At 40.2% G+C, this 24,898-nt stretch overlaps 1 protein-coding gene across 1 annotated transcript in view; it reads right to left on the reverse strand.

Moving 5' to 3' along the window:
* LOC311152600 (PDZ and LIM domain protein 5-like) overlaps positions 1–24,898 on the reverse strand; it is a 41,254-nt gene that overhangs the window by 5,339 nt on the left and 11,017 nt on the right. Inside the window, exons 6-9 of the mRNA XM_084203827.1 lie at positions 20,402–20,565; positions 8,512–8,686; positions 1,283–1,463; positions 147–267 (exon numbers count right to left, since the gene is read on the reverse strand). Coding sequence (XP_084059953.1) covers positions 147–267; positions 1,283–1,463; positions 8,512–8,686; positions 20,402–20,565 — 641 coding nt within the window. The remainder of the gene's footprint in view (positions 1–146; positions 268–1,282; positions 1,464–8,511; positions 8,687–20,401; positions 20,566–24,898) is intronic.

Here is a 24,898-nt window from a genome sequence, read left to right on the forward strand (position 1 = left end):
TTTGAATTGACATATCAAAGTTATGTGAAATTGCTGGGGCGCTTCTAATGTGTAGCTTGAGAAAAAGGAATTTTTTTTTCCCCCAACCTTACTGAGCTCTGCTTTCCTGCACAGCTGCAGTAAACTTTGGTTATGTTGCTTCTTACCCGTCTCACAGTAGGGATCACCATCTTCTAAGTGAAAAACATTATTGCGGATGGGGTTGTGACAGGCCACACACACGAAGCAGGAAACGTGCCAAGTTTGTTTCAAAGCATTTATTACTTCCTGTGGGGATTAGAAAAAGTGTTAGGAACACATTATTTCGATGTGATGACTAGAATTGTGGTAGCCATGCCTCCACACTTGATTCATTTCAAGAATACTTCGTTTCCTGCTGCTACTTTGAAAATGGGTTGTGCACACAAGTTCTGCAATGTTAAACTTAACGAGGTGCTTTACTTATGGTACATCTCCTTATTTTTCATGAGCAATCCTTTGGGGTCTTTGGAAGGCTTGACAGAGAGTTGGACAAATTTTGACAACTCATTTGTTCAAATTCTTAATTTTGATCAGGATCTCACCTATAATGGGCCCCTGAAATAAGAAAAGCAGCCTCTCTCCCTTCTCTTGAAGTCCATGAAGAGTTAATCAGAAGACATCACACAGAAAATTACAACTGTTCTGTGCTGTTTTGGAAGATGCTATAGTGCCAAATATGACTTGAGAATTGTGCTGCCAGAGCCCTGCATGGCCCCAGTTACACAAGAATGCAGACACATTGCTGTCTGCAGCGAAACAGCAGCCGATCAGCTGGCAGGCTCAAATGAGCAATATCAGTGCCCAGTAGGAGAATGCATCTTTCCATCTACATTAACACTGGGAACATTTCAGTACTTCTCATCTAGCAAGCAGTGTGTTCTTAATGCTCAGTTCACCTAAAGGATTTTTTCCTTTTACTTCCATCCCCCACTTCCCCCTTCCCATTCTGTAAAAAGCTGCCAATTAAAAGCGTGCTGCTCAGGAAAATTTGGTAATGGCAACAGCTACTGAACAGGAAAACAGGAGCTGAGCTCAGGAGAGCCAAGGAGCCTACAGCACCTTTTCTCAAAGACACTGAAAAGGTTCAACATTAGAAGACCCAAAGGCATATTTTTATGTGATGAGAGCAGAAAAGGTGTCTCAAGAGTATATTTGAAAGAATGTAGACTGGGCCAGGTAAAATGGAATTTCATAGCAGAGAAGCACTGAACACTGCGATTATAGCTCCCACCAAAGAACAGGCCACTTGCTGGTCACTTACCCCAAGGATCTTCCTCTGGCACTTAGAACACTCAGGGGCAAAGAACTTCTCATAGCAGACCTCACAATACAGCATCCCTTTCTCTTCCACAAATCCTATGTATGCCATGGAGGTTTTGCAGTGGGCACAATTAAACTCCTCTGGATGCCATGACTTTCCCAAAGCCACCAAGAAGGGTCCTCTGATTAGAAAGAAGAGATATTGTCAGCAAAAGCACCTGGACTGGCTCCTACAAAAGCTGTTAATGGATTTATCTGCAATAGCTCTGTGCCATTACTACACTGTTCACACACATACATTGCTCCATCCCTCTTTCCTCCTACAGGCTCTAAGAAAGCTCCAAGTGTTGACTGTATCCATCTCCACTGAACTCTCTACTAGAAATGCCTGCCCACAATAAACACTAATTCTTTTCACTTCACTGCATTTCAGAAATCTTATTTTAGAACTACATTAAATACAGTGCTGAACTGTCTGCTGGGGAAGTGAAGAAGAAGAATGTTTTCCATGTTCCCAATTCCATCTATTGCAGAGAGATATTTGACTCAGTGACATGATCAGCTCTCCTATAGCCTGCCTTCGTATTGAGACTACAAGTATAAGTAGACTTGACCCCACAAGGAGCAGATGACATCAGTTTCTTCTGAGACAAAAATTCAATCACTCTTCCTATCCAACAAGGTTCTTACAGGATAATCCATCATAGTTATAGGAGGATTTTTTTTGTACTAAACTAGGTCCATTTTTTCCCAAACACGCAGCTTCCTCTATCATTTGCAAATGCAAAACAACTATACTTATAATGCCATTTGTCTGGTTAATGCAATGCAGTTAATAAGAAAAGAAATTTATCCATTTTTTCAGTCAACAAAAAATTCTTAGTTTGTAACTCATGAATCCCAGGTATGTATCATTGTCTCTATATTAATTTGAAAATATATTCAGAATGTCAATCTCTTTAGAGATTTTAAACACATTTACTTTAACGAGGTGCCTCTAAGGCCCTACCAACACTCAACTTTCCAGAATTTAGGCTTCAGATGAATTTTGTGGTTCATCTCCTTCACCAGATTTCCTGTTTTTCCAACACCAATAAAGATATAATTCTTTCAAGTAGTGAAAAGTGAAAAGATGTAATTCTTACACTTTTTTTTTATCTAATGCTGTGCTTAAAAAAACCTGAAAGGTACTACCATGACCACCTGCTGCTTAACAGTTTTTTGGAAATCAAATAATCTACAAGAACATTTTTGTGTAAGATTTTCATATGAACAAAGCAGCAGCAATAAATAAAAAACCCCAAACAAATAAGAAAAAAAAACCAAAAAACACACACACCCACATCCCCCCCCCAAATCCACTTTGAAATTTGCTTATGTTGACTCTAAAATGGAAATATAGTGGGCTGAGGACACAGGGCAATTTCATCAAGGATAGAGTGTAAAGACTGTAATTTCTCTTCTACATTTTCTCTGGCAATGCTATGTATTTTCAGCAGGATCTGAAGTCCAAGACAAGGGACTCAAACAGACTTAGGACAGACTCAAAGATTTAGGATAACCCAAAAAACCCTGTAAGATGATGAACATACTTAGTCTGGGTCGGTTTCTTTTATTCCCCCCTGTTTATTGGAGGGAACAGAGTGGAAAGGGGCTCCTGAAGAGAAGCTTTAAGGAGGGAGCTGGGGCTGAGTGCAGCTCTCCAGCCCCTCTCCCAGCGGATGCCTGAGCAGTGCAAATACTGACCTAACCCGATACCCTCCCACTGCTCTACAAGCACCTTTTTACATCAATGCCCTCTCAGTTATGTACTGATCAAACAATACAAGCCCTTATGTACAACAAAGTGCCCTCAGAGCGCCGTGTCAGCACAGGCTAATTGAACAGATTCATTAACACGGGGCTGACACTAAAGACGCTCTCCCGGCTCCAGGTAGGATTGAGTTTCTGGCCATCTGCACTGAAATGACAGGCTCAGCTCTGCAATGGGAAGCAGGCATGCCAGCAACAGGAGGAGAAGGAATTTTTACGTCTGCTGCATTTAGCTCTCCAGAGTTTACAGCCCTGACATGTTGAGGTCAGCCCCTGAGGACAGTGCTCAGGAACGCAGACGGCCCAAGAGCAGCCCGAGAGCACACCTACGGAGTTCCTCTCCCAAAGCCCCCTGACAGCTGGGGCTGTGCCCTGCACAATGTCTGCGAGGTGTTCCATTAGTGCACTGGCTCCCTGTGCACACATGTCCAGAAGAGCACTTTCTAAATACAATTTTACTTTCAATCAGGCCGCAGTTTAAACATGTCAAGCTGATACTGTGGCTTAATCATTCCTGCAACTTAAAAGCTGCCCAAAGCACATGGAAGAAAAAAAAAAAAAAAAGAAAAAAAAATACCTGCCATGTAAAATACACTAAAACATGATATTCAGAACTTGGAGGTGTTCCCAGTCTCTGCATAATTTTGCCATCAAAATGATAGCTTCCAGTAATGAAAGGTATTTATTTCCTCTATTAATTTGAAAAGGACTTAAAAGCCCCAATTTGAGTAAGGGGCAGGATGCCCACTCTCACACAATCTGACAGAAGTAGCTAGGGGGATGCAATGCTAGGAACATGGCTGTAGATTCTTCATCCTTCATTTCTTCCCCATTTAATACCAAAACCAGTAAAAATCTCACATGCCTCCATCAACTAGAACATATTTGTAAAAGCAGTGCTAAAAACCCATGTTCCTACTGTCCAAATGGGATATGGGATGACCCAACTGGCAGCAGTTGGCTATGAATGTGCCTGTGCCCCAGGCTACTTTGACATGCTGAGCATTTCTGAACAAATTTCTGACATCACCACCTAGACCACGTGAACAGAACTCAGAGATGAAAACAAACTAATAATTTATTTATTATTTCTTGGAAAGAAATTCTGATTGATTTACAAGAGTATTTGCAGAATCTAATGCTCTAAAGGTACATGATTTTAGTAGTCACCTCAGACATCTGGGTTCTGCATGCAGAAATGATATTGGGGCAAACTGAAAGGAGAAGTGAGCAACTTAAAGGAAACATAAGGGCAATTTCAATGACTTAATGCTCATAACTGAATACAACTTCTTCAGTATGATCGTGATATATTTTAGTAGTACGCAGTAATTTATTTTGTCATGTGGCTTGTATTATGATAGTAAGCCAGAATTGAAATTTGGTGGTAGAGAGATCAAAAAGGCTTTCCACATCTGCTAGGAAGGCCAATCACTTCACAGTTAACCATACAGCAGTTCTACATTCTCAGAAGTTTCTTCTCCTCCTCCCCTGAAAATGCCACAGTATACAATTTGTGTACAGGAGATGCTGAAAGGAAGCACCATTTGTACTTTTTCCTTTATGCTTTTTTGCCTTTAAAAACAATTAAGATTTATGAAAAGGTGACAAAGCCAAGTCATCATTCACAGCAGCCATGCCAAAGGGTATGTTCTCAATGGTGATCCAGAGAAAACACATTTGGACTTCAAAGGAAGAGCCAACTCTGCAGTGCAGAACTTGGTAAGGCTGTCTGGGAACCAGAAGTCTTCATCAGGAAATGCCAGAAGTCTGCCAGACCGTCACAGCAAGTAGATCAAGAGAAATTTAGTTTGCCTCCAGCTTTGATTCTTTTAGACATGGAAAGAAAAGCTTACTTAATGAAGCTTTGGAAAAAACTGGAACCTTCAGACAATCACTGTGTGAATAATTGAAGATATATTAAAAAGTTATAAGGTATCTCTAAGAAAGGTTTTGGCTCATCCAGCCATGGTTATTCTATGCCTGAGTGTAAAGTAACCAACTCCTGAATGCATTTTGGCTTCAAAACAGATGTACAATGCAATGCCATTTGATCCTCCTCCTACCTTTTCATAGGTAAAGCTACCACTGAGGGCATGAAGTGTAATTATGCTAAAACTTGAACTTGAAATGCCATTGCAGTCTTCCACATCCACTGTATGCTGTGAACATGAAGCATATTTGGCATTGATTAATGCACATCAACTCATCTCAGAACCCTTGCTTTTAATAATTGAGCAGGCATTTAACATATGATGAAATATAAGGATTTAAACACCAACAGCAAATTACAAAGAAGTCAGATGTGGGTACCAATTACTATTCATGAAAAGGTGTCACTTACAAGAGGTGACAATGGCTTAAGTACAGTCAAATGGGGCCTCTGCAGTTTGCCCTCAGGTATCCACTAAGGAGTAAATGTTTCTCCACAGACCAACAGACGGCCCTACTTAGAGGGCAGCAGCTCATCTCTTTTATGTGACCAAAACAGGGGAATGAGGAGCAGCAGAAAGTGATTTAAGGACCGAGAAGAGAGGGGAACTGCTCAGGACTGAGACCCCACAGCACAGAGCACCAGCACACCCTGATAAAACACAACTGCTGTAAAAGGCAAGGAAGCCTATTGTATGAAAGATGCAACAGATAGTGCACTTTATGTTTGGTTTAAAACTGAAATAACAGCACAAAGAAGAAAATGAATCGTTTCTTGCATGTTATTTACTAGACACAAATCCATGTCCCAGAGAACAAAAAGGATAGAATACTAAAGACAGGTAGAATTAATATATAGGCCAAACTGTTCAAGGAATTAGATGAATCTCACCCCAAAAATAAGTACGCTTTTTCTGATATTAATCTTTGATTTTTCAATGAAGAAAAATAACTGGATTAAGAGGTATAGGTGCACCTGTGTTGGGAATGTGTGTAAGTATTTTCTAGTGCTTCAAGAGGGTTAGGTTCATATATTTTTATTTTATTTCCTTGATGTATCTGGTAGAAGTAGGAATAACTTCTCCAAAACATGACAGATCCATTAGTAAATAGTCTTGTAAAATTAATCCCAGTGCTAACTGAACTGGTAGTGAGCTACCACAACAGAAATCTTGTGGAAGCAAACAAGCTGGACTCAGTTCACCCCTAAAGATCAAGTGATCTGCACTGGCTGGTTCCGATGTAGAATCCAAGCCAGGGCTGAAGAGGCTACAAAAAACCCATGGTGGAAAGGCTGATTTTCTATTATAATGAATGAAAATTACACAGCTCATGGAATTCCTAATTTTTCAGAACTTTCTAATCAATAGAAGACTCTTTCTTTAATCTTGGTGAAACATAATGCAGGCTCTCTTATTTTGTCCACTGAAAACATGGGATATAGATAAATAAATTTAAAAATACTATTTAAAAATCATTATTTTCCCCTTGTAGTTTAGCAATACAAATTACTGAATAAGCAAGAAGAAAACACTTTGGAAAAATGCATTTTTTTAAAATAATCCTATGAGATTTCTATTTAGGGAAATAAAATGCAAGGTGGATGAAAATGAGGATGATTTGCACATTGGCAATAAAAGCAATTACAATTCCCTGAATGAGACAATCACTAATTGTCAGAAACCACTGACCGAACAATGCAACTCAGATTCAATTCTTGCTCCATACAAAATTCTGGCTAATGGTAGCATATCTTATGGGATCAGCAGAACTTATTTAACTTAATCTCTATTGGCAAACTTGTGTTTCTATTGTACCCATGGTATACAAGTCAAGGACAATAGCTACCATAATGTCCAAAGGCCAGGGAGCCCATCAGAGAATTGAAATCCAGCAATACAGGAAATTATTATCAATCCAGTCCTAGTAATTGTTAAAATATCACTTGCTTTTCTTCTATTGATGTTATTTTTCTTCTTCTCAGTTAGAAACTAGACTTTAGAAATCAACATTAGTCTTTCTAAGGCTATGCTCTCTGTTTAGTTTCCAACCAGCTACTAGTCCCAATTCTATTACAATGGGTGGATGCATGAAAACTAACTTGCTTACTTTTCTTTGGTCTTATGTTTACTCCATTCCATCCAACTTTCTGGTTCTCTGTAAAATGGACTGTAGGACTGTGATTGTGAGCAGTTCACAGTATTTTTTCTCCAAAGCAGTTTCATTCTCAGTTTTGTCAGATAAACCACACATGAAAACAGTGTCCTGCATCACCGAAATGAAGCCTTAAAACACTTATGACTAAAGAATCAAAACCCACAAAGGCAAAACACAGCCCTGTTGTGAAAGAGGCTGCAGGAGATGAACAGAATCCTAGAATAATTTAGGTTGGAAAAGACCTGTAAGATCATACAGTCCAACTGTTCATTCAGCACTGCCAAGTCCACCACTAAGCCATGTTCCTAAGTGCCACATTTACACATCTTTTAAATACCTCCAGGATAGTGACTCCAAGACCTCCCTAGGCAGCCTGTTCAAGTGCTGCACAACCTTATTGGTGAAAAAAATTTTCCTACTATCCAATCTAAACCTCCCCATCAGATCTTATGGCTATGTCCTCTCACATGAGGAACATTATTTCCATAATGATAAAAGAATAATAAAAGTTCTATTGACTGCCGACCTGACTAGAAAACTGCTGACTCCTCCTCCACATCACTGCAAGCTCCTTTCAGGCAGTTGTAGAGATGGGTAAGGGCCACCCTGAGCCTCCTTTTCTTCAGGCTGAACACCCCCTGCTCCCTCAGCTGCTCCTCAATAGAACTTGTGCTCCAGACCCTTCCCCAGCTCCGTTGCCCTTCTCTGGACACGCTCCAGCACCTCAATGTCCTTCTGTAGTGACCTGCCCAGAACTGGACACAGGATGTGAGGTGTGGTCTCCAGTGCTGAGTACAGGGGAACAATCACTGCCTGGTCCTGCTGGTCACACTGCTGCTGATACAGGCCAGGATGCCACTGGCCTTCTTGGCCACCTGGGCATACTGATGGCTCATGTTCAGCTGCTGTTCATCAGCATCCCCAGGTCCTTTTCAGCCTTTCCAGCCACTCTGCCCAGCCTGTAGTGATGCCTGGGATTGTTATGATCCAAATTAATGACTCAGGACTTCGCTGTACTGAACTTCATAAAACTGACCTCAGCTCACTGATTCAGCCTGTCCAGATCCCTCTGCAGGGCCTTCCCACGCTCCAATAGAGCAACACTCCTGCCCAACTTAGTCACCTGCAAGTGTGACTAAGTGTACTCTTGATCCCAGTCTGGACCATTGATTAGGAAATTAAGCAGCACATGCTCAAATACAGAGCCTGGGGAGCAACCCTGGTGGCCAGTGGCCAGCTGGATTTTGTTCACTCACCACCACTCTCTGGGCCTGGCCATAGAGCCAATTCTGCACACCCCAAAGAGTGCCCTCAGCAAACAACACACACCTGATGACCTGGTTGCAGTGTGCACACATGGGAGTGCGTTTCCCCGCTGGAATATGCTCCGCCCGCTGAACCAACGTGTCTTGCTCATTCAGCTGGGGTGTTGTTGCAGCTTTTTCACTCGGGGCAGTCGTTCCAGGTGATTTAATACTGTTTGATGTCCATCCACTGACAGGAGCTGGGGAAAGAATGCCAAAAGCTTTTAGAGGACCATCTCAGTACCAAGTAAATTAACGTGAAGCACAAGCAACCAACAGCATTTGCCTAACATCATTGTCCAGTGCATACCTGCCTCCTTAAAGGAACATATTAAAAAACACTCATTTTCCCCTCCTCCCCCAATAAGTTAGCAGGAAAGTCCAACCTACTTTATGAAATGTCTGCGAAATAACACAGAATGGTTTTGGCTAACTTGGAGAGGTAGTGGACAAATTTTAACATGTTGAAGAAGTTAGGTAAAAGAATATACAATCTGTGAAGGCATTTTTTTGTTTTAGATACAAAAGCTGAAGCCAAGAACATCAGTATATGAATAGAAGCAGGAGAAAATGACATACCTACTCAAAAAATTTCACAGAGTGTGCAAGAGATCATACATCATTACTAACATGTTAAACAGGAACACGCATTCAATACAACATGTGTAGGAATTTAAACTAGAGTACTGTATAAGCAAAATTTGTTTCTACATTGAAATTAAACACTGGTCTAGATCAGTGGATTCTGCCAATCTGAAGCACTCCAAAGGTCATGTTCACATCCTCCTTATAAAAGTAAGACACAAATAAAACCCTGACATTTTCAGAAATGTATACGCTACACACTTCCATGTGTACTCAGGGTTTTAGAGCTGGAGAACAGACATAAGCTTTTTTGGAGTTTGAGAAATGCATTTACAAAATGAAAGGCACAAATGCTACCATTGTAAGGGTAGAGAAGAAACAAGCAGTCCTCTGCTTTTCTTTTCCCTCTATTGATATATGTACCTCAGTAATGTACAAGCTACAACGACATGGGTTTATGGGAGCAGTTATTCCTGTCAAGAGGAGGTATCTTTCTTTTTCAAGTACATTATAAAAAAGCCCACATTTCCATAGCCTTTTGTTTGCAACCACAGGCAAAAGAAACCTGGAGCATTTACTTGGTGCCCTGTCTTTGGTGCAGCTTTTCTAAAGCTTGTAAATCAATGAGTGACATTAGGACCCGAGTGAAAATTCAGAGGCAAACAACCAAGCAATGACCAAGACATTAGACAGCGCAGGATGATGTTTCTGCTGCAAAGACGCAGCTCTCCAACACCAGGGTCAAGGCATTGGTATGAAGCTTTGCCAAAAATCTAGTTTGTGGAGCTGTTACTCTTTTAAGATTAAGAAGATGCTATTCATCATCTCTTGTTTTCATATCTTCCAGGGAAAAAATGCAAAATTGTTTCTCTTCATCTCCGTTAAGGGAATGCTGATCAGCCTCTCTCCTACAGAAAAGTTGCAAATACTTTTCAGGCAAAACACTGCATTCCCTGCTGAAAGAGAAGTGCCAGAGTAATTCACAGAGAAGATAGATTTAAGCAACTGAATCCACAGAAAATCCAACATAAATGCCAATATTGTGCTATTTACAGAATATAGCCAAGTACTGCACAGTTTAATCAAAATATTACCATGAACTTTAGCAACCCCCTCCTCTACTCACATCTAGGCTAACACATCTGGAAGAGAAATCCTGTTTAACACCAATGCTTTTGTACTGTAATTAGACTTGGTATTAACCTGCTGATATGGGCTCAATACCTGCTTTTGCTTACTCTTTCTGTGTATGAAGAAGAAATATACTCATATATCTTTTTTTTGTTTAAGTGGTTGGTTTATGAAAATTTCTCATAGCAGATCATTTCAAGATTGATACAATTTTGGATCCTTTTCAGAAACTGAAGTAGCAAAAAGTATAACAATTCATAAGGTTTTCTTGTTTTAGTTTTATTTATTTTTTTCTTTTTTAAAACAAGACTACATTTCATGTAAAATTAATGACTTCGCAATATCTTGAAAAAACAACATCTTTATTCTTGAAACATTCAACATTCCTGAGTGGAAAGAATTTAGGAATAGAGGCATTTGATCTTGAACAAGTCACTCCGCTACTGTAGCTCACTTTAGATTATAAATGCCTGCTAAGCTGAAAACCTAGGAAGAGATAAAAATGAAAAAGGTGGCAGAACAGCTTTGAAGACATGAACAAAAGTGGTGTTGATTAATAGCACTTTCCTCCTCTGTCATCACACATGGTTTTTCAATTTTCAGATCCCATTTCATGAGAAGACAGGAATACACACTAAACCCAAATCTGTTTGAAGACTGCTTCTGCCATAAATCAAATTGCAACACAGCTTCTAGTGTATTGCTAATTTCTGTTTGGGTTATGTACTGAATCCCAAAGCCCATTCAGACACATCAGCTGTCTCATTTGCACTGTGTAGTTAAAAAAAGTGTTTCTGCTTGCTTAAGGGGGGGGGGGGGGAAGGCACAAACATCACAATTGCTCCCTTTTCTTTGTTCTCATTACAGCTTTCATTACTGCTGTTTTTATGAATGATGCTTTTCTGAACACTACCTAACTTCAAAGTTACTACTGGCCAGGAGGAGAATTTGTCTATGTAAACTTTCTATACAAAGCTGTTAGATCAGTCATTTCTGAGTTATTTAAAGCATTAAAAGTGAGAGAAGGAGATAGTCCATCACATTACAACAAAAACTCTCTTAAGCAAAACATAATAGAAACCACACAAATTAATACTGTGTCAAGCAAGAGCTGTGACCTGAGCAAAACCAATCTGGGCATTTAGTGTTGAGGACACTCCCTGCCCACGCTCCCCATTTGTGCCCCCAGCATTCTCACCATTCTCACAAGGATTTTCCCTCTCTTTGCTGGTAATCACATAAGACCTTGTTGGTCTTGCACCGTCAAAAATCCACCAGTAAAGTACTGTAATATCTATACCTATATAAAATATCTCATTTGATATACTGGCTTCTTTGTAAACCTTCTACAGTTACCTAGATTTATTTCTCTTTTTTTTCACCCTTCTCCCTTCCTCACTGCTTGATTTGCCTCAGCCTTTTATCTTCCTCATTTCCTTCTGAACACCAGCAGGAGGATAGCTTTTATTGGCCACTTCTGTCTTTCCACAGGCCACAAACATACCTTTAACACTTCAGTAATTTCACCAAGGGTTCATTACTTCCACTGCAACCCACAGACCATTTTTTTGTTGGTGGTGACATTTTCATTTAGTTGGTTTGCTTTTGATTTTAAAAAACCCCACTATTAATGCTCCACTTAAATCTGTATGAATTCTCAGTACTTTCCCCAACACTATTCCTCCTCTTGTAGCTAGAAAATTTCAAATATTAGGCCTGTTTTCTTGCTTAGATAAAACACTGATATTTCCCATACATTCCTTCTACTTCAACAGCAAGTTTAACACTCCAGTGGACAAGATGTTTTTACTGCAGACAGGATGGGGATACTCTGAGTTCACATCTTCCTTTCTCTTCTCTATTCCCTTGGAAATCTTTCAGATTGAAACTCAACTACTTAGATTTAAAAACATCAGGCCAAAAAACTGCTACAGGTGTTTTTTTCTTGCAACGAGAAGATTTTAGGGCACATGAGGAATGCCAAAGTAGGTACAAATCTTTACATACAATCTAAGTGAAAACCTCTCAACTCTTGGCAACCAGTCTGAGCTCTCCTGTAGTTTGTGCTTTATACTTTTCTTTTTATATTTTACACATATGATCAGCAGCTTTGTTCTCAAGGAGTACTGGGGAGATAGATGCCCCATTATCCAAGATGTGTCAAGGTGCACGCACATTTTTAATTGCAAATGGTGACTGATTAGTAATGGAAAGAGAAATCACCCATATTTTCCTGTTGCCACCTCTGTTACTTGAAATGGGACAAAGGACAGCAACGTTTGTGGGTGGCTTGAAGATTAAAAACTAAAATCAGTAAATTCAATTAATAAATAAAATAAACAATTTATAAGAATTATACACTCCAGCAGGAGCTATTCTGACCCGAGTAACAGAAAGATTTGGGTTCTATGCAAGTCATGAGGAGATGTCTGGGGCCAAATTTTAGAGTTTTGTAGGCTTCACTTCACCTTCACTCTTTTTAATTAAACATTCTAAAGCACTATTGATTTACAATGATGCATTGTCATTGTTTTTAAAATTTTTTCTAAAACAAAAAAACACTCTGTCCCTGACTATTAACTTTCTACTTTATTAGGTTTAAGTTTAGCAAACCCACAGTGTTTGCTTTCACTGAACTCCTTGGTATGGCCAGTTTAATATTTAACAATCTTTTAGGCAGGGTAAAGAACTGCCTCTTTTTTTATCCTTTTTTAAAAATCCCAGTGTGACTTTGCCCTCGTTAGTCTAACAATAGGTTGTTCCATCGCTGAGCACATGGATAACTGCAAACACTGCTGAAAGGTTTGGAAGACAAAGGGAGAAAGGCGGATACGCAGTGGTGCCAAAGTCACTTTGACAGAGGTTCTCTGGTGCGTAGCAACAATACAACAGCCTGAACTGTTTAACGCTCACTTAAACATAACATCAGCCTTCATGTAATATCTATAAATAACAATGCTACTTGAAGCAGTGGGAGTGCCAGAACTTCATTTTAAAGTGTTCTAACTCAGTGATTTATACACTGCAATCAAACTACTGTATTATAAATGGAAAATATAAAGCTTCATACGTCCAATTTTCTGACTTTTCCTAATATATCTGTCATGTAAGGAATCTTCCTGTTCCTTCCCTCAAAACCAAACAGATGGCCAGATGAAGCAACGTGTCTGAAAAGCTCTGCTGTCAGCTCACTGCTCTGGCTGCATGCAACACTCCATCCACTCCCAGGCCCACATGAAATCACACAAGGTCAGTGCAGAATGCTACAGGACAAGTACATGGTGAGAAAAAAGCCAAAACCTCAAACCCCCCCTCCCCAACAAATGCAAAGTTCAACCCCTGTATTCTGTAGTTGTTTCTTTTGTTTCTCATGAAGTCTTGGAAACACAGTCAGAGCTAAACTCCTTTTGCTGATTAAAGGCAGAACAGGATGAATTAAACCATTATCATGTCTTTAAATGCTGGGTGAAAGCTGCATGCACCCGTGGAAAATCAAAACAGGTGTCACCTTGGCCCCATTTCAACAGCCCCTGCAACAAGAGGGACTAGTTCCTGTGTTAGTAACCAGCCTTTCAACTGGAAAGGCTCCGGGTAAATTAGCTGTAAAGCATCTTAATTAAAATGAGTATGGTGGTTTTGGCTTGCTCAGCCTGTCTCCTTCTGATTTGTTACATCACTTACCGTCACAAATTTGGCACAACTGGCACTGCTTTTATCGAAAAAGCGACTCAAGAAGAAAGAGTCCTGTACTACAGTGTTGCATTTCTCTGCAGTGACAGTATACAAACCCATCTGGTAGCTTTCTGCAGATAAGATTTTACCCCCCTTGCTTTTAGGTCCTCTTCCGAACTCAACAGCCTGGCTATGCCTGCAGAGACCATGTCTGTCCAGTCTCATGTAAATTATCTGTCAGTTTCATGAAGCTGATGTTTAACACTGAATTCCAATAAGAATGCATTTACCAGAGGAATACTGGCATTTCATTTGCTGAACAAATATTAGGCATAATTCTTGGATGCCCTACACCTGTGCATCTGAACAGGACACACCACTGCTCTGAGCTGGTGATAGCTAATGGAGAGGAACTGATCTGGTGAGTCAGTCTGTGACAAGAAGTTACTTTTTAACAAATCAAAGACAATGAACATCCAATTTTGGAAGTCAGTGAATGTTCCCACTTGATGTGTGTGAAATAAGCATAGAGCCAAAAAATCTCTGCATCTCTGCTTAAAGGAACACAAAGAAACATGCATCTGTCCAAGTACTGCAAATAATTCATATAAGTGCCCAATCTGGTGCAACAGCACATGAATTTGGCAAAGCCAAAACACAGGAAAACTGTCTAAGGTCATGTCTGTAACAGAAGAGCTGAGTTTCTATTCAGCAGATCTACTGAGGCACACCAGGCCATTCTTTCTCTGAAAAGCAGGTGGTACATTTCTGCATCATTACTATGATCTGTCCCTTCTTAAAGATAAACATTCAAGTTTTAGAAACACACTAATTTTTTTCACTAACTCTACAGGAGTTAAAATTCGTACTGCCATCAAGTTAAGGTTAACATTATAAATTACTCTGGTTTCACAATGGGTTTTGCTTGGCTAAGCGACTTCACATTAATTAACTTGTAAGAACAAACTCTTGTAGTTTGCTGTCACATGATGATAAAATAATCTAGATTAGATGAAAAATTAATTACAGTCCATAAACTAGGATCAGAAAGGTTTTGTATTTTGACTTGTCAATCATAACACTTTTATGGAGAAGGCTTTCTGTTTCATGAATGGCTACATCATGGAGCAGCAACCTTTAACAATCTTTTTTGGTGAAAACTGGTGGAACTGTTTTGGGACCTATTTTTAAGAGAGGTAATACCAACTATGTAAGAATTTGTTGTAACAACTAGCAGTATTAACCCAGTTTCTTCCCCATATTCAGACTTTGGTCCTCAATGGGCAAGTAGCTCCTTGAGCTCCTATAATTAGTACTGCCTTAAAATTCCTGTTCTACAAAGGAAACAAATTATTATGAGAGGGTCCTAAAAACAAAACTGTAGAACTTTATGATCACCATGATGGTGACACAATAGTTTGGTTGCTTTTTCCACGCAGAGGTAGCCAAAGCTTTTTTCCATGCAGAGCTTGCCAAAGCTATCAACTTAACTTACCCAGCCTGTATAGCCTGTAAGATCAACAAAACTGACATAGGGGCTCGTGCAATTACAAATGAAACACAGAAAAACAAAAGTGACAAGGATGAAAAGTGCTGCAGTCCATCCCTTTATGGTATTTAACCCCTTAAGGACTTACTGGCACTACAAGCATTTTGTGACAGCACAATGTAGCTCGATGCCTTCCTCCCTCTCCACAGCTCCATATTCTTTGCCATGATGGCCAAACTCCGCAGTTTCACATATAATTTTTATCCCATTTTGTCTACATTAAATAAGTAGAAGAATAAGTAGCAAGGAAGGAAATAAAGACTTAAACTGCCAATAGAGCATGATGTTAAGTCACGCCTAGGAACAGGCTTTTCTTTTGCTTTTAAAATTTTAATATTATTGCAGGAATGGGATATAGAAAAGAAAATGCAGTAAGAAAGTTATGGATAACGCCAGAGAAGGTAAACTCAAGGCTACCAAGTACACGAAAACAACTCCAAGGAAATAGCAGAATTTTTAAAACAAAATTGTCTGGGGAGTACTTTTAATGTGCTTGCAGCCAGTTTCTAAGTGTGTTCCCTCTGCTGAAGGGATCATGTGCTTAACACATGTGCTTGCTCAGGATTAGGCAACTGACAGTTGTGCATATTGCAAAATATGCTGACATTCCCTAGCAGCTCTGCTGGAAGGAGATTATATATCCCAGTGATACCAGGCTGAGAGAGACCCTGGGAATAAGGAAACTGGTGCATTTGAGTAAAGGGTCACTTAAAACACTAGCTTTGAACGCTTCTACCACAAACCTTCCCCATCCCATTCTTCTAACTCAGCTGCAAAGCCTAGGAGGAATAAAGGGCATCGACTGCAATAAAACTCTCCTTTCTAAGAAGCAAACTAGCCTTTCTGGCTACCAGCTGTAACAGCTCCCCACAGGCCCCCTGCCATCCCACGGGACCCCTGCAAGCAAGTGGAATGCTGCCTGCCCAGCTCCTGTACTGGAAGGCAGGGTATGGGACTGGCAGTGCTGTGCCTGGCACACAGCCCCTACAGTCCCCATGCATCAGCAGCTCATCCCCCAGCAACAGGTTTGAAAGACACCAGGTAAGAGAAGGCAATTTCACGTGAGAAATGTAACCCTGGAAGTCCTGACTGCTTCTGACCATCACAGATCCTGCTATACTCTCCCTGAGAAGAGTTTGCCTCCTGGACTGACTCCAGCTGGTGTAGCTGTGCTTACCAGGCAATTACACCTTCTGAGATTGTCCTCAATTTGCCACGGTGCTATTCACTTCCTTTCAAGTTGCGGTGGAATGTGACGGCACGCTGACAAGCAGCTGTCATCTCTCACCCACGAGGTGGCTGCGTGGCAGTGGGGAGTGAAAGCCATTGCTGTGCACACACCGTGTCCTTGCCCAGGACTAGGAAGTGCTTTGGGGTTCCATGGGGGCGAGCCATGCTGTGTAAGTGTAGAGTCATAGCTACCAAATATAGAATAGCTCGCTGCAATGTAGCCAGGATGCTCTGGGTTATTTCATTCTTACAATTTAAAATTATCTTGTAAAAATCTTCTGCCTCTGGTAGGTGAGTGGGGTTTCATAATGAAGCTCACCAAAAATGAAGTGAGAACTACTATAAATTCCAGTCTGCACATACAACACAAAGTAACGGTGTGTTTTTACTTGTTTCAACAATAGAAAAAAAAAATGGAGATTACTGAGCCTCTTACCCATGCCTGAAAAGAAAACATGAGGCAGCCCCCTCTCATTTCCTCTAGCAAACCACTGAGGAATCCCATGATATTAGGATTTTGTTCCAAAGAGGAATAAAACCTCTGTTACCAGCATAGTGGACAACTAGCACAGTACCACTCATGGCTACTGCATGAATGGCCCCCACAGCCAATGAGGATAATTCAGGCCCAAAGGTGCTCCCATTGTGAGATCCACTGGGATCATGAGACTTCTGTAGAGAGAAACCCAATCCCTGAAGCATCTCCAGGTTCACTATCTCACCCATTCAAATTTGAACCATCGTGTGGCCAGGTCATGAAATAGCTCATACCTCACAACAAAATCCTTGACACCTTCAGGCATCTCTGCACAATCTCAAAAAAAAACCCAAACAACAATAATCAACAAATCACCCCAAACCCCTACACTGAAGGTAAAAAAAAACCAACATAATACTTTTATTTTAAAAAACAACAAGGTATTCTCTGGGTGGTCTACATAACAAAGAGAGATTCCAACTAATAATTGAAAAGATGCTGTCTACCCAAATGACATACCTCTGTAGTCAGACAACTTAATAAAATCACTCGTAATCTTCATGCCACACCATTAATCAGCATCTTACAGCTTCCCCAGGCACAAACAAAATCCTATGGCATGCCTATTTTGCTTTGGAAACAACTTGGTGTTAGAAACAATATTCATTAGAAGGGTGAGTGGTATCAGAGCTACCAAACTGTGCTCCCAATACATTTCTGCTATTAATAGCATACCACTATACATTTACATAAGATTGTATCTTCCTTCTAATTATTTCCTAAGGTAGACTTCAGCTATGAAAACAAAGGACTTTTTTTGTCTAAAATTTTATGGCCTATGAAGCCAAATTTTGTTTGGCCTGTGGAGCACTGAAAATTTTACTTTAAGGAAAACTTTATGCTCACAGACTGCAAAGAAACAGCAGAACTGAAGTCCAAGCATTCTCTGAAACACTTACAGTATTTCTTCAACATCTGACTAATTTTATCAAAACATTCAATTATTGAAACAGTTTTAGCTGTCTGACTGCTGTTCCACCTAGAGGGGACAAGCACTGACTGGCTTCCCACTGCAGTGGGTGACTCTCTGTGTTCCTGAGGTGCAAATGTTAACTGAAGCTCCTCTGGCACCTGGAACATCGTACCCCTCCCACCCTCTTAATTCCTGGGCAATTGCCCTTCACACTGCTGCATTATCCTCCCTGCACTTTCCAGTTTTAGGGAACTCTGAGCCTTCAATGTCTCTTTCTCCTATAGCTTTTATTTTTGGCTCCCCCAATACTTTTGGGGAGAGGTAACTTCTCTTCTTTGGAACTTCAGCAGCGCATCTCAGAAACCTTCATCAAGTTAGCACAAAACTGACATCCTCATGACCATTTCTTGCCACCAGCTTCTCTACCAGTATAAATTTTCTAAGCTTTCTTTAAGCTCTTCTGGAACAGAACAATCAAAAATTCTCCACCTGGCTTTCTTGCTCACCTGCCTACTCGGTATCTCTGATGTAAAAAAGAAAAACAAGCAAAAAAACCCCACCAAACCAAAAAAAGATTTTCACATTATGCAAGAGCATAGGCATAGATTTTCAGAGCACTACAGGATCAAGTGTAGTTTAAGTAATCTCTTTAAAACTCTCTCCTTCATGAACATCTTAAAAAAAAGGCTATTTTGAACATTTGACTCCTATTAATACTAGAGTACGCTAGTAGGATCTAGCAGTGAAACACCTACCAACATACTAAAAATGAGTGCGGTACTACAGAAAGTCCAAACTCATGGGTGGTTTCTATGCAAGCTAAATAATTCATGACTTGGTGAGACAGAAAGTTTTATCAACTGTGAAGCACAACCAGTCACTTAGAAAAATGCAGGATTATGACATGCCCACAAAAGCTTGCCTTAAGCACACCTGCTACTGAAAAGGTTACTTTAAAAACTGTTGGGGCTTCTGTTGTTATTGCTCATTTTGAAGGTTTTTTCCCTTCTAATGCTAGCTAACTCATAGAAGTAAAACAATGCTAGAATTAAACTGATCTAAATTTTAAGAAGTGCCCTCATCAGCAGACTCACTATTTGCCAGGAAAGTAAAGCAATGACAGTGCATTGCCATCTTGAGGCTTCCTACAGAACTGCACAGCCCAACCAAAGTACGCCAGCTTGTTACCAACCACAGCAGTCACTCAATCAGAAGTGCCACAGCCATTATAAAACACGCAGCATTAACACCGTATTTTTTCTCTTTATTTTCATGCCAGGGCTTCTATAGTCCCATTTTGGGACTGGATATACTTCTAAAGAGGGAAAACCCTTACATAGAACAAAACCAAACAAATAGAGCTATTTAGCATAAATGACCCTGTCAGAAAGAAAATCAAGACTACTCATCTCATATTAGCAAGAAAAATCTGAAGCTAAAGCTTAATTAATAATACAGATTTCCCAGATCCTTTGAAATTACTACACAAGTTTAATTCAGCACCAAAGACTGATTCAGTTTAAAAAATTAACCCAAGTAACTACTGCATGTAATACTATGAAAACCTATGTACACAGTCACACATACAAATGTATCTGTACTATCTAATAACATAGGAGTGCTCATAAAGAAAACAGAATGCTTTCCAGATATAACACATTCTGGTGTGGGTTCAAAGGTTTAGAAATCACCAAAGTTCATTCAAAGGTAGAAGCTATGTGAATTGTCCTTGTGAGAACATTCACACAAACCTCTGCAACCCAAACCTACGTAATAATCTGGCTCCCTGCTCAAATAAAACCTACAGATGTCAAATACATAAACACTCTAGTGCTTCAGCCTTTTTTATCTTTTTTTAAAATTAACTAGCACTTCTGAAAAGATCACTTGGAAAACACAGGTATATGGGTAATATCAACATATGTCAGTATTCCTACCTGAACTAGCATGGGATATGCTTGAATCTACACAGTCACATGGGAAGCACCAAGATTAAAATGTGGGGTGTATATACATATAACTGATTGGTATAAATGCCTTTAATAGAGGTGTGAAGCAACTGATTTTCCTTGTTTGTGAAACTAATTGCATCTATGAGCCTACTTACAAAGGGCTACCAGTTTACTAAAATGGCTAAATTGGTTTTTCTTCTCCTCTTTTCCCAGCAAACTGGCCTGTTCTCAAAACCCACAAACAGCCATTTGAAGCCTGTTGTTTTTACGCCCAAGGTGAAGTTTATTTTCCTGAGCCATCCAAAGGCCCTAAGGTGACCAAGAAAAAGCCTCTCTGGAAGTTACCTGCTTGGCTTGGAGGCTGCCAGCCCTTGGCAGAACCCAGGGGTGCCACTGGCTTGAGGCCTGCAGCAGGTGAGGAGTTGGCAGCAGCAGGTCTCACATCCACGTTGTCCTGGCAGGCAGGGATGCTCCTCACCGGGGCAGGCTGGGCAGCTTCCAGGGAATCACTGTTCAGAAACGAGGGAAGAGTAAATAAATGCCTCTTGCTGGAACAGGAGAACTTGTGAAATGGAGATGTGGAGTGACATTCCCTCACCCCAATGCAACAATGCAGCACCCACTAGTCTGTGATCCCCAACAATGCTGTGGTAGTTACACCCTAAGGCTGCTTTCTAAGAACTGGACATTTGAGTAAGGTCTGCCAAAAGTCAATAGAGTCAACTAAACCCCTTCACTATTTTCATTTTAAAAGAGCTGTAAGTTTCTTTAGTCATTAAACAACATGCACAATATTTTATATTGCCTCTTAGAGCACTTTACAGCTGCTTTTATATTTTAAGGGTTGGCAGAATTCTTTTAGCTCTTTAAAAACACATCTAATGAAAACTGAACTCAATCACAATCCACATGTAGTGCAAGTAGCCACTAATTACACTGATAGCAAGCAAATTTTTCATTTCTCACTTGCCTTTGGGAAGCTGAAAATAAATACTTTTATTTAAACAGTCAAAGTAGAGGAGTAATTACTAATGAAGGTCATTTGCAAAACAAATGTACATCAAAACCAGGAAATTAACAACATTGTGAAATACAGCCAAATACATACACGAAATGCCATTCCAAAAACATATTTTGCACAATTTAGAAACCCATCAATAACACACTAGAAGCCTTGTATTCTTTCTTCTATTGAAGAAAAACAAATTTTCAGCACATGTGCACCATGTGTATTTTCACCAGGGTCATTCCCAGAATTACAGATTGTGCCAAGTTTGTAAAGTAAAAATCCATGAGCTATTTTTACTTTACAAGTGTTGCACATGCACTGCATTACCTTGCCTGCATGACATGCAACAACTTGAAGGCCAAAACAAAGGTTCATAACCTTGATTTTTTTTGTTGTCACTAGATTTACAGGGTAAATAATTCATGTATTTAGAATCTTCTTCCAGGTAAGGGATAAAAGAAGTCATTCACAGTTTGGAGAATAAATCTGAATGCTCAGTTTAATGAGTAACAGCTATGGCAATTGCAGGCTTTTGGTAACAGCAGTAGCTGGGTTGAACCAGCACTGGTGGATTTGCTGTATGCAGTGTGCACAAGCCCAGAGAAGCACGAAGTGAGACCTTGCATTCCATTATCTTCAAATGCTGAAAAGATTTGTGTAGCCCAAATGGAGGCACTGAGGTGCACGTTAGATTCCTTTGAGACTCACGCTCCAAGTCTTTATTACAAGCAGATTTTGAGGCAGTGGAGATACAGGGCATAAAAGTGCTAATACAGACAGAAAGAAAACGATAAATAAGTACCCTCTGATGGAAAGTAGCAGCAGTGGTTGAAAATGACAAGGTAGTTTAGGATTGGCTTCCACAATGAAAAAAGTGCATGTCTGCAACTTCACTGTTACAGAAACATCCTTCTGTACTGTTGAATATATTTGACATGTAACCCATCAAACCCATTCCGGGGCAGAGTCCCTCTGCAACTTTAAGAATTCCTTGTTAGCACTGTTGGTGCTAAAAAAAGAAAGTTTACTCCTTCTCCATCCAAGAAGCTCATTACTGCTTGTCAAATAACTTTTCAAGTCTAGCACCTCTTCACTGCCTTTGTCTGGAATATATAAGTCATAAATAATACAAATCATCAATCAGAAATAAAAAAATCCTGCTGACTCAGCAGCTATCTTTTACAAGCAGAGGCTACTCAACAAGCAAAAATGGATTTCAGACAAGCAAAAATGGCTCCCTCCAAGGAGAATATGGCAAGGAAGCATCTTGAGGGAAGCCCACAATTGCAATGCTGACTGGAAACTCTACTGTTGCTATTTTTGTGGTCAAATTCTAAGGCTTGTGAATGATGTGGTATGGCAGTTCCTGAAGCAACAGAACGTTGGAGACACTCAGGCTTTCATTTAGAAATTAGGTGAAACCCTAATGGTCCCAAATTAAAAGAAAATTATAAACCCCAGTATAAGCTACCTCTGATGTTTTTTATCACCTCTGGAAGTTTACGTGCCAGGAGCCTCAAGCAAGAAGCTTCCCAAGGGAAAAGCCTGAAGCCACCACTTGGACAGAGGGGATGTTACTGGCCTCAGGGCAAAACTTCTGATAGGTCTTGGACACCCTTTGCATTGCATGTCTGACTCTTTAAAGCAAAAACTGAATAAACTCAAGCCACTAACTCAGCTTGTGAATTTAACAGGCAGGCTGCTACTGCAGCTTGGCAAGCCTCCACTGTGTGATAGCGCCCATCTATGGCAGGCTGCATGCAATAATGCACCATTTCTCAGGAATTACAGGCTCCAATCAGTTGGCTGTGAGTGCACATGCAGTGCTCTCTGCAGAAAGACAGATCCATCTTTGTCTCACTTTCAAAGATGCACTGCACCCTCAGCAGCATCTCCCTCATAAGAGATTCAACCTTTTAAACACTGAACTTGAAATTCATGCTGCAAAGTTAATTCCCCAACACTTCATGTTTTTCTACACTGGGAAACATTCAAACTCTAGTTATTGTTATCCAGCTTTACAGAGTGATGGATCTTCTCAGAAGCGCAATTATCTTCTACAAATGGCTGTACAATGCTCACAATTAGCCCCACTAGTATTTTGCAACTCACGAGGATGTACAATGATGACCAAAGTTTCACCATCTAGAAAATACAGGATTTGAAGAGGCAAAAAAATATACCGAAATCTAAGAAAATAAATATATTATAGAAGAGAGCTCCCACCTGCTTTTCAGCGTCGCCACTGGGAAGCTGAGGGAGCAATGATAAACCTTATGTATTTACCAAGCTCTGTGTGAGCACTTTCTCAGACTTCCCAGCTGACACTCACAGGTCAGCTTCAGGTCAAGAACATTTTGATGTCAGAACACTTGTAATATTATTAATGACACACCTACCTTCTGCCTCTAGCATTAACATTTTAACTCTGTTCCATAACTCTTAAACTCCTCCTTCTCCACCTGATCAATACTTACAGCAAAAATTAAAGTTTTTCAAGATAAAAACTAATGCAAACATGAGGCTCATCCCTGCAAGCTAACATTTCCTGCAAGCTGTGAATGCTCTGCTGTCAACCTTTGGGCAAGGGGTATTAACATTGCAAGAACCAAGGAATGGTGAAACACGAGTCTGTCAGACTCAGTCTTGTGTCCTGAAAACCCATGAGAAGTTAGATTAATAAGCTATGGGAAGATTAATCAAAATAATTCTGGAAGTGTGTTGCAAGGGAAACAGATTGCAAAAACAGGCCAAGAAAAGAGTCTGGCAAAGAAGCAAGCCAAAGACACCTCTCAATTTTTTACATATGCTAGCTTATACTTAACAGACACGCCTGAAATTCCATGGAGAACAGCTCCCACCACACAGTGCAGCCTTATTTTATCAAAGCAAGTGTGTGTACGGAAAACAAACAAATTTCTGGGGGACCCAGTCAGGAGGCTTGAGGGGGACACACAAGGCTCCAGTGCCAGTGCAAACTTTATTCAGAGCTCACAAAAGGCTCCTCAGACTTACCCTGTCTCCTGGTCAACAAAAGCACCGTGGAAACGGGTGGGGGGAAAAAAACTAGAAAAAGCAAGTAGTAATTTCTCGCCCTGTGAGGGAGGAAGTGGGTCCAAGTCACACTCAATATAAGCACCACTTTTTCAGAGACCAGACTGAGTGCATTTCAGAGGCATTTCAAGAAATTTGCACTGGAAAATCTTTCTGTATGTATTTAGAGGTTTTGATGCTTCTTCCTCCCTCAAAAATCCCAAACCCACAAAAAAAACCCCAAAAAACCAAAAAAACGAACTAAACCAAAATCAAACAAAACCCCAATAAACAAAAAACACCCCAAAAAGCCAACCAACCAACAGAACCCCAAGAAAACAAAGAAACAAAAAAACAGAGAAGAAAAACACATGGTCTGGAGCTATGGATGCTTAAACCTCCCTCCATCCTTCCATGGTAACTTCTATACAACGCTGTCCAGAATTTCTTCACACAAACTTCAAAGAAGCTAAAAATGGAGATGTTGTTATCAGCCAAAGCAGGACCTACTCAATAACTGAAAAGGAATTGAGCTTGCTGTCATGTAACTTCTAAGAGCACTAAGGTGATAACAAGGGCCAAGTCACTTGGACTTTCTCAAGCAGGTTTAAAGGATTTGGCTGGGCTTTCTCCTCATGCAAGCCCAAGACATTGGCTATCCCATCTGTAAAACTTACTAGTTGAGCCCAGAGCTCAGTCTGGTACATCAGTATTTTACTAATAGTTTTGTGGCTATAAATGATGGTTTAGGTATCTTGTTAAACTAACTTTCTCTGTTGTCCAGAACAACTGTGGAAGTA

This window comes from Fringilla coelebs, assembly GCF_963513975.1.
Source record: "Fringilla coelebs genome assembly, chromosome: 4".
In the NCBI taxonomy this organism is placed as follows: Eukaryota; Metazoa; Chordata; class Aves; order Passeriformes; family Fringillidae; genus Fringilla; species Fringilla coelebs.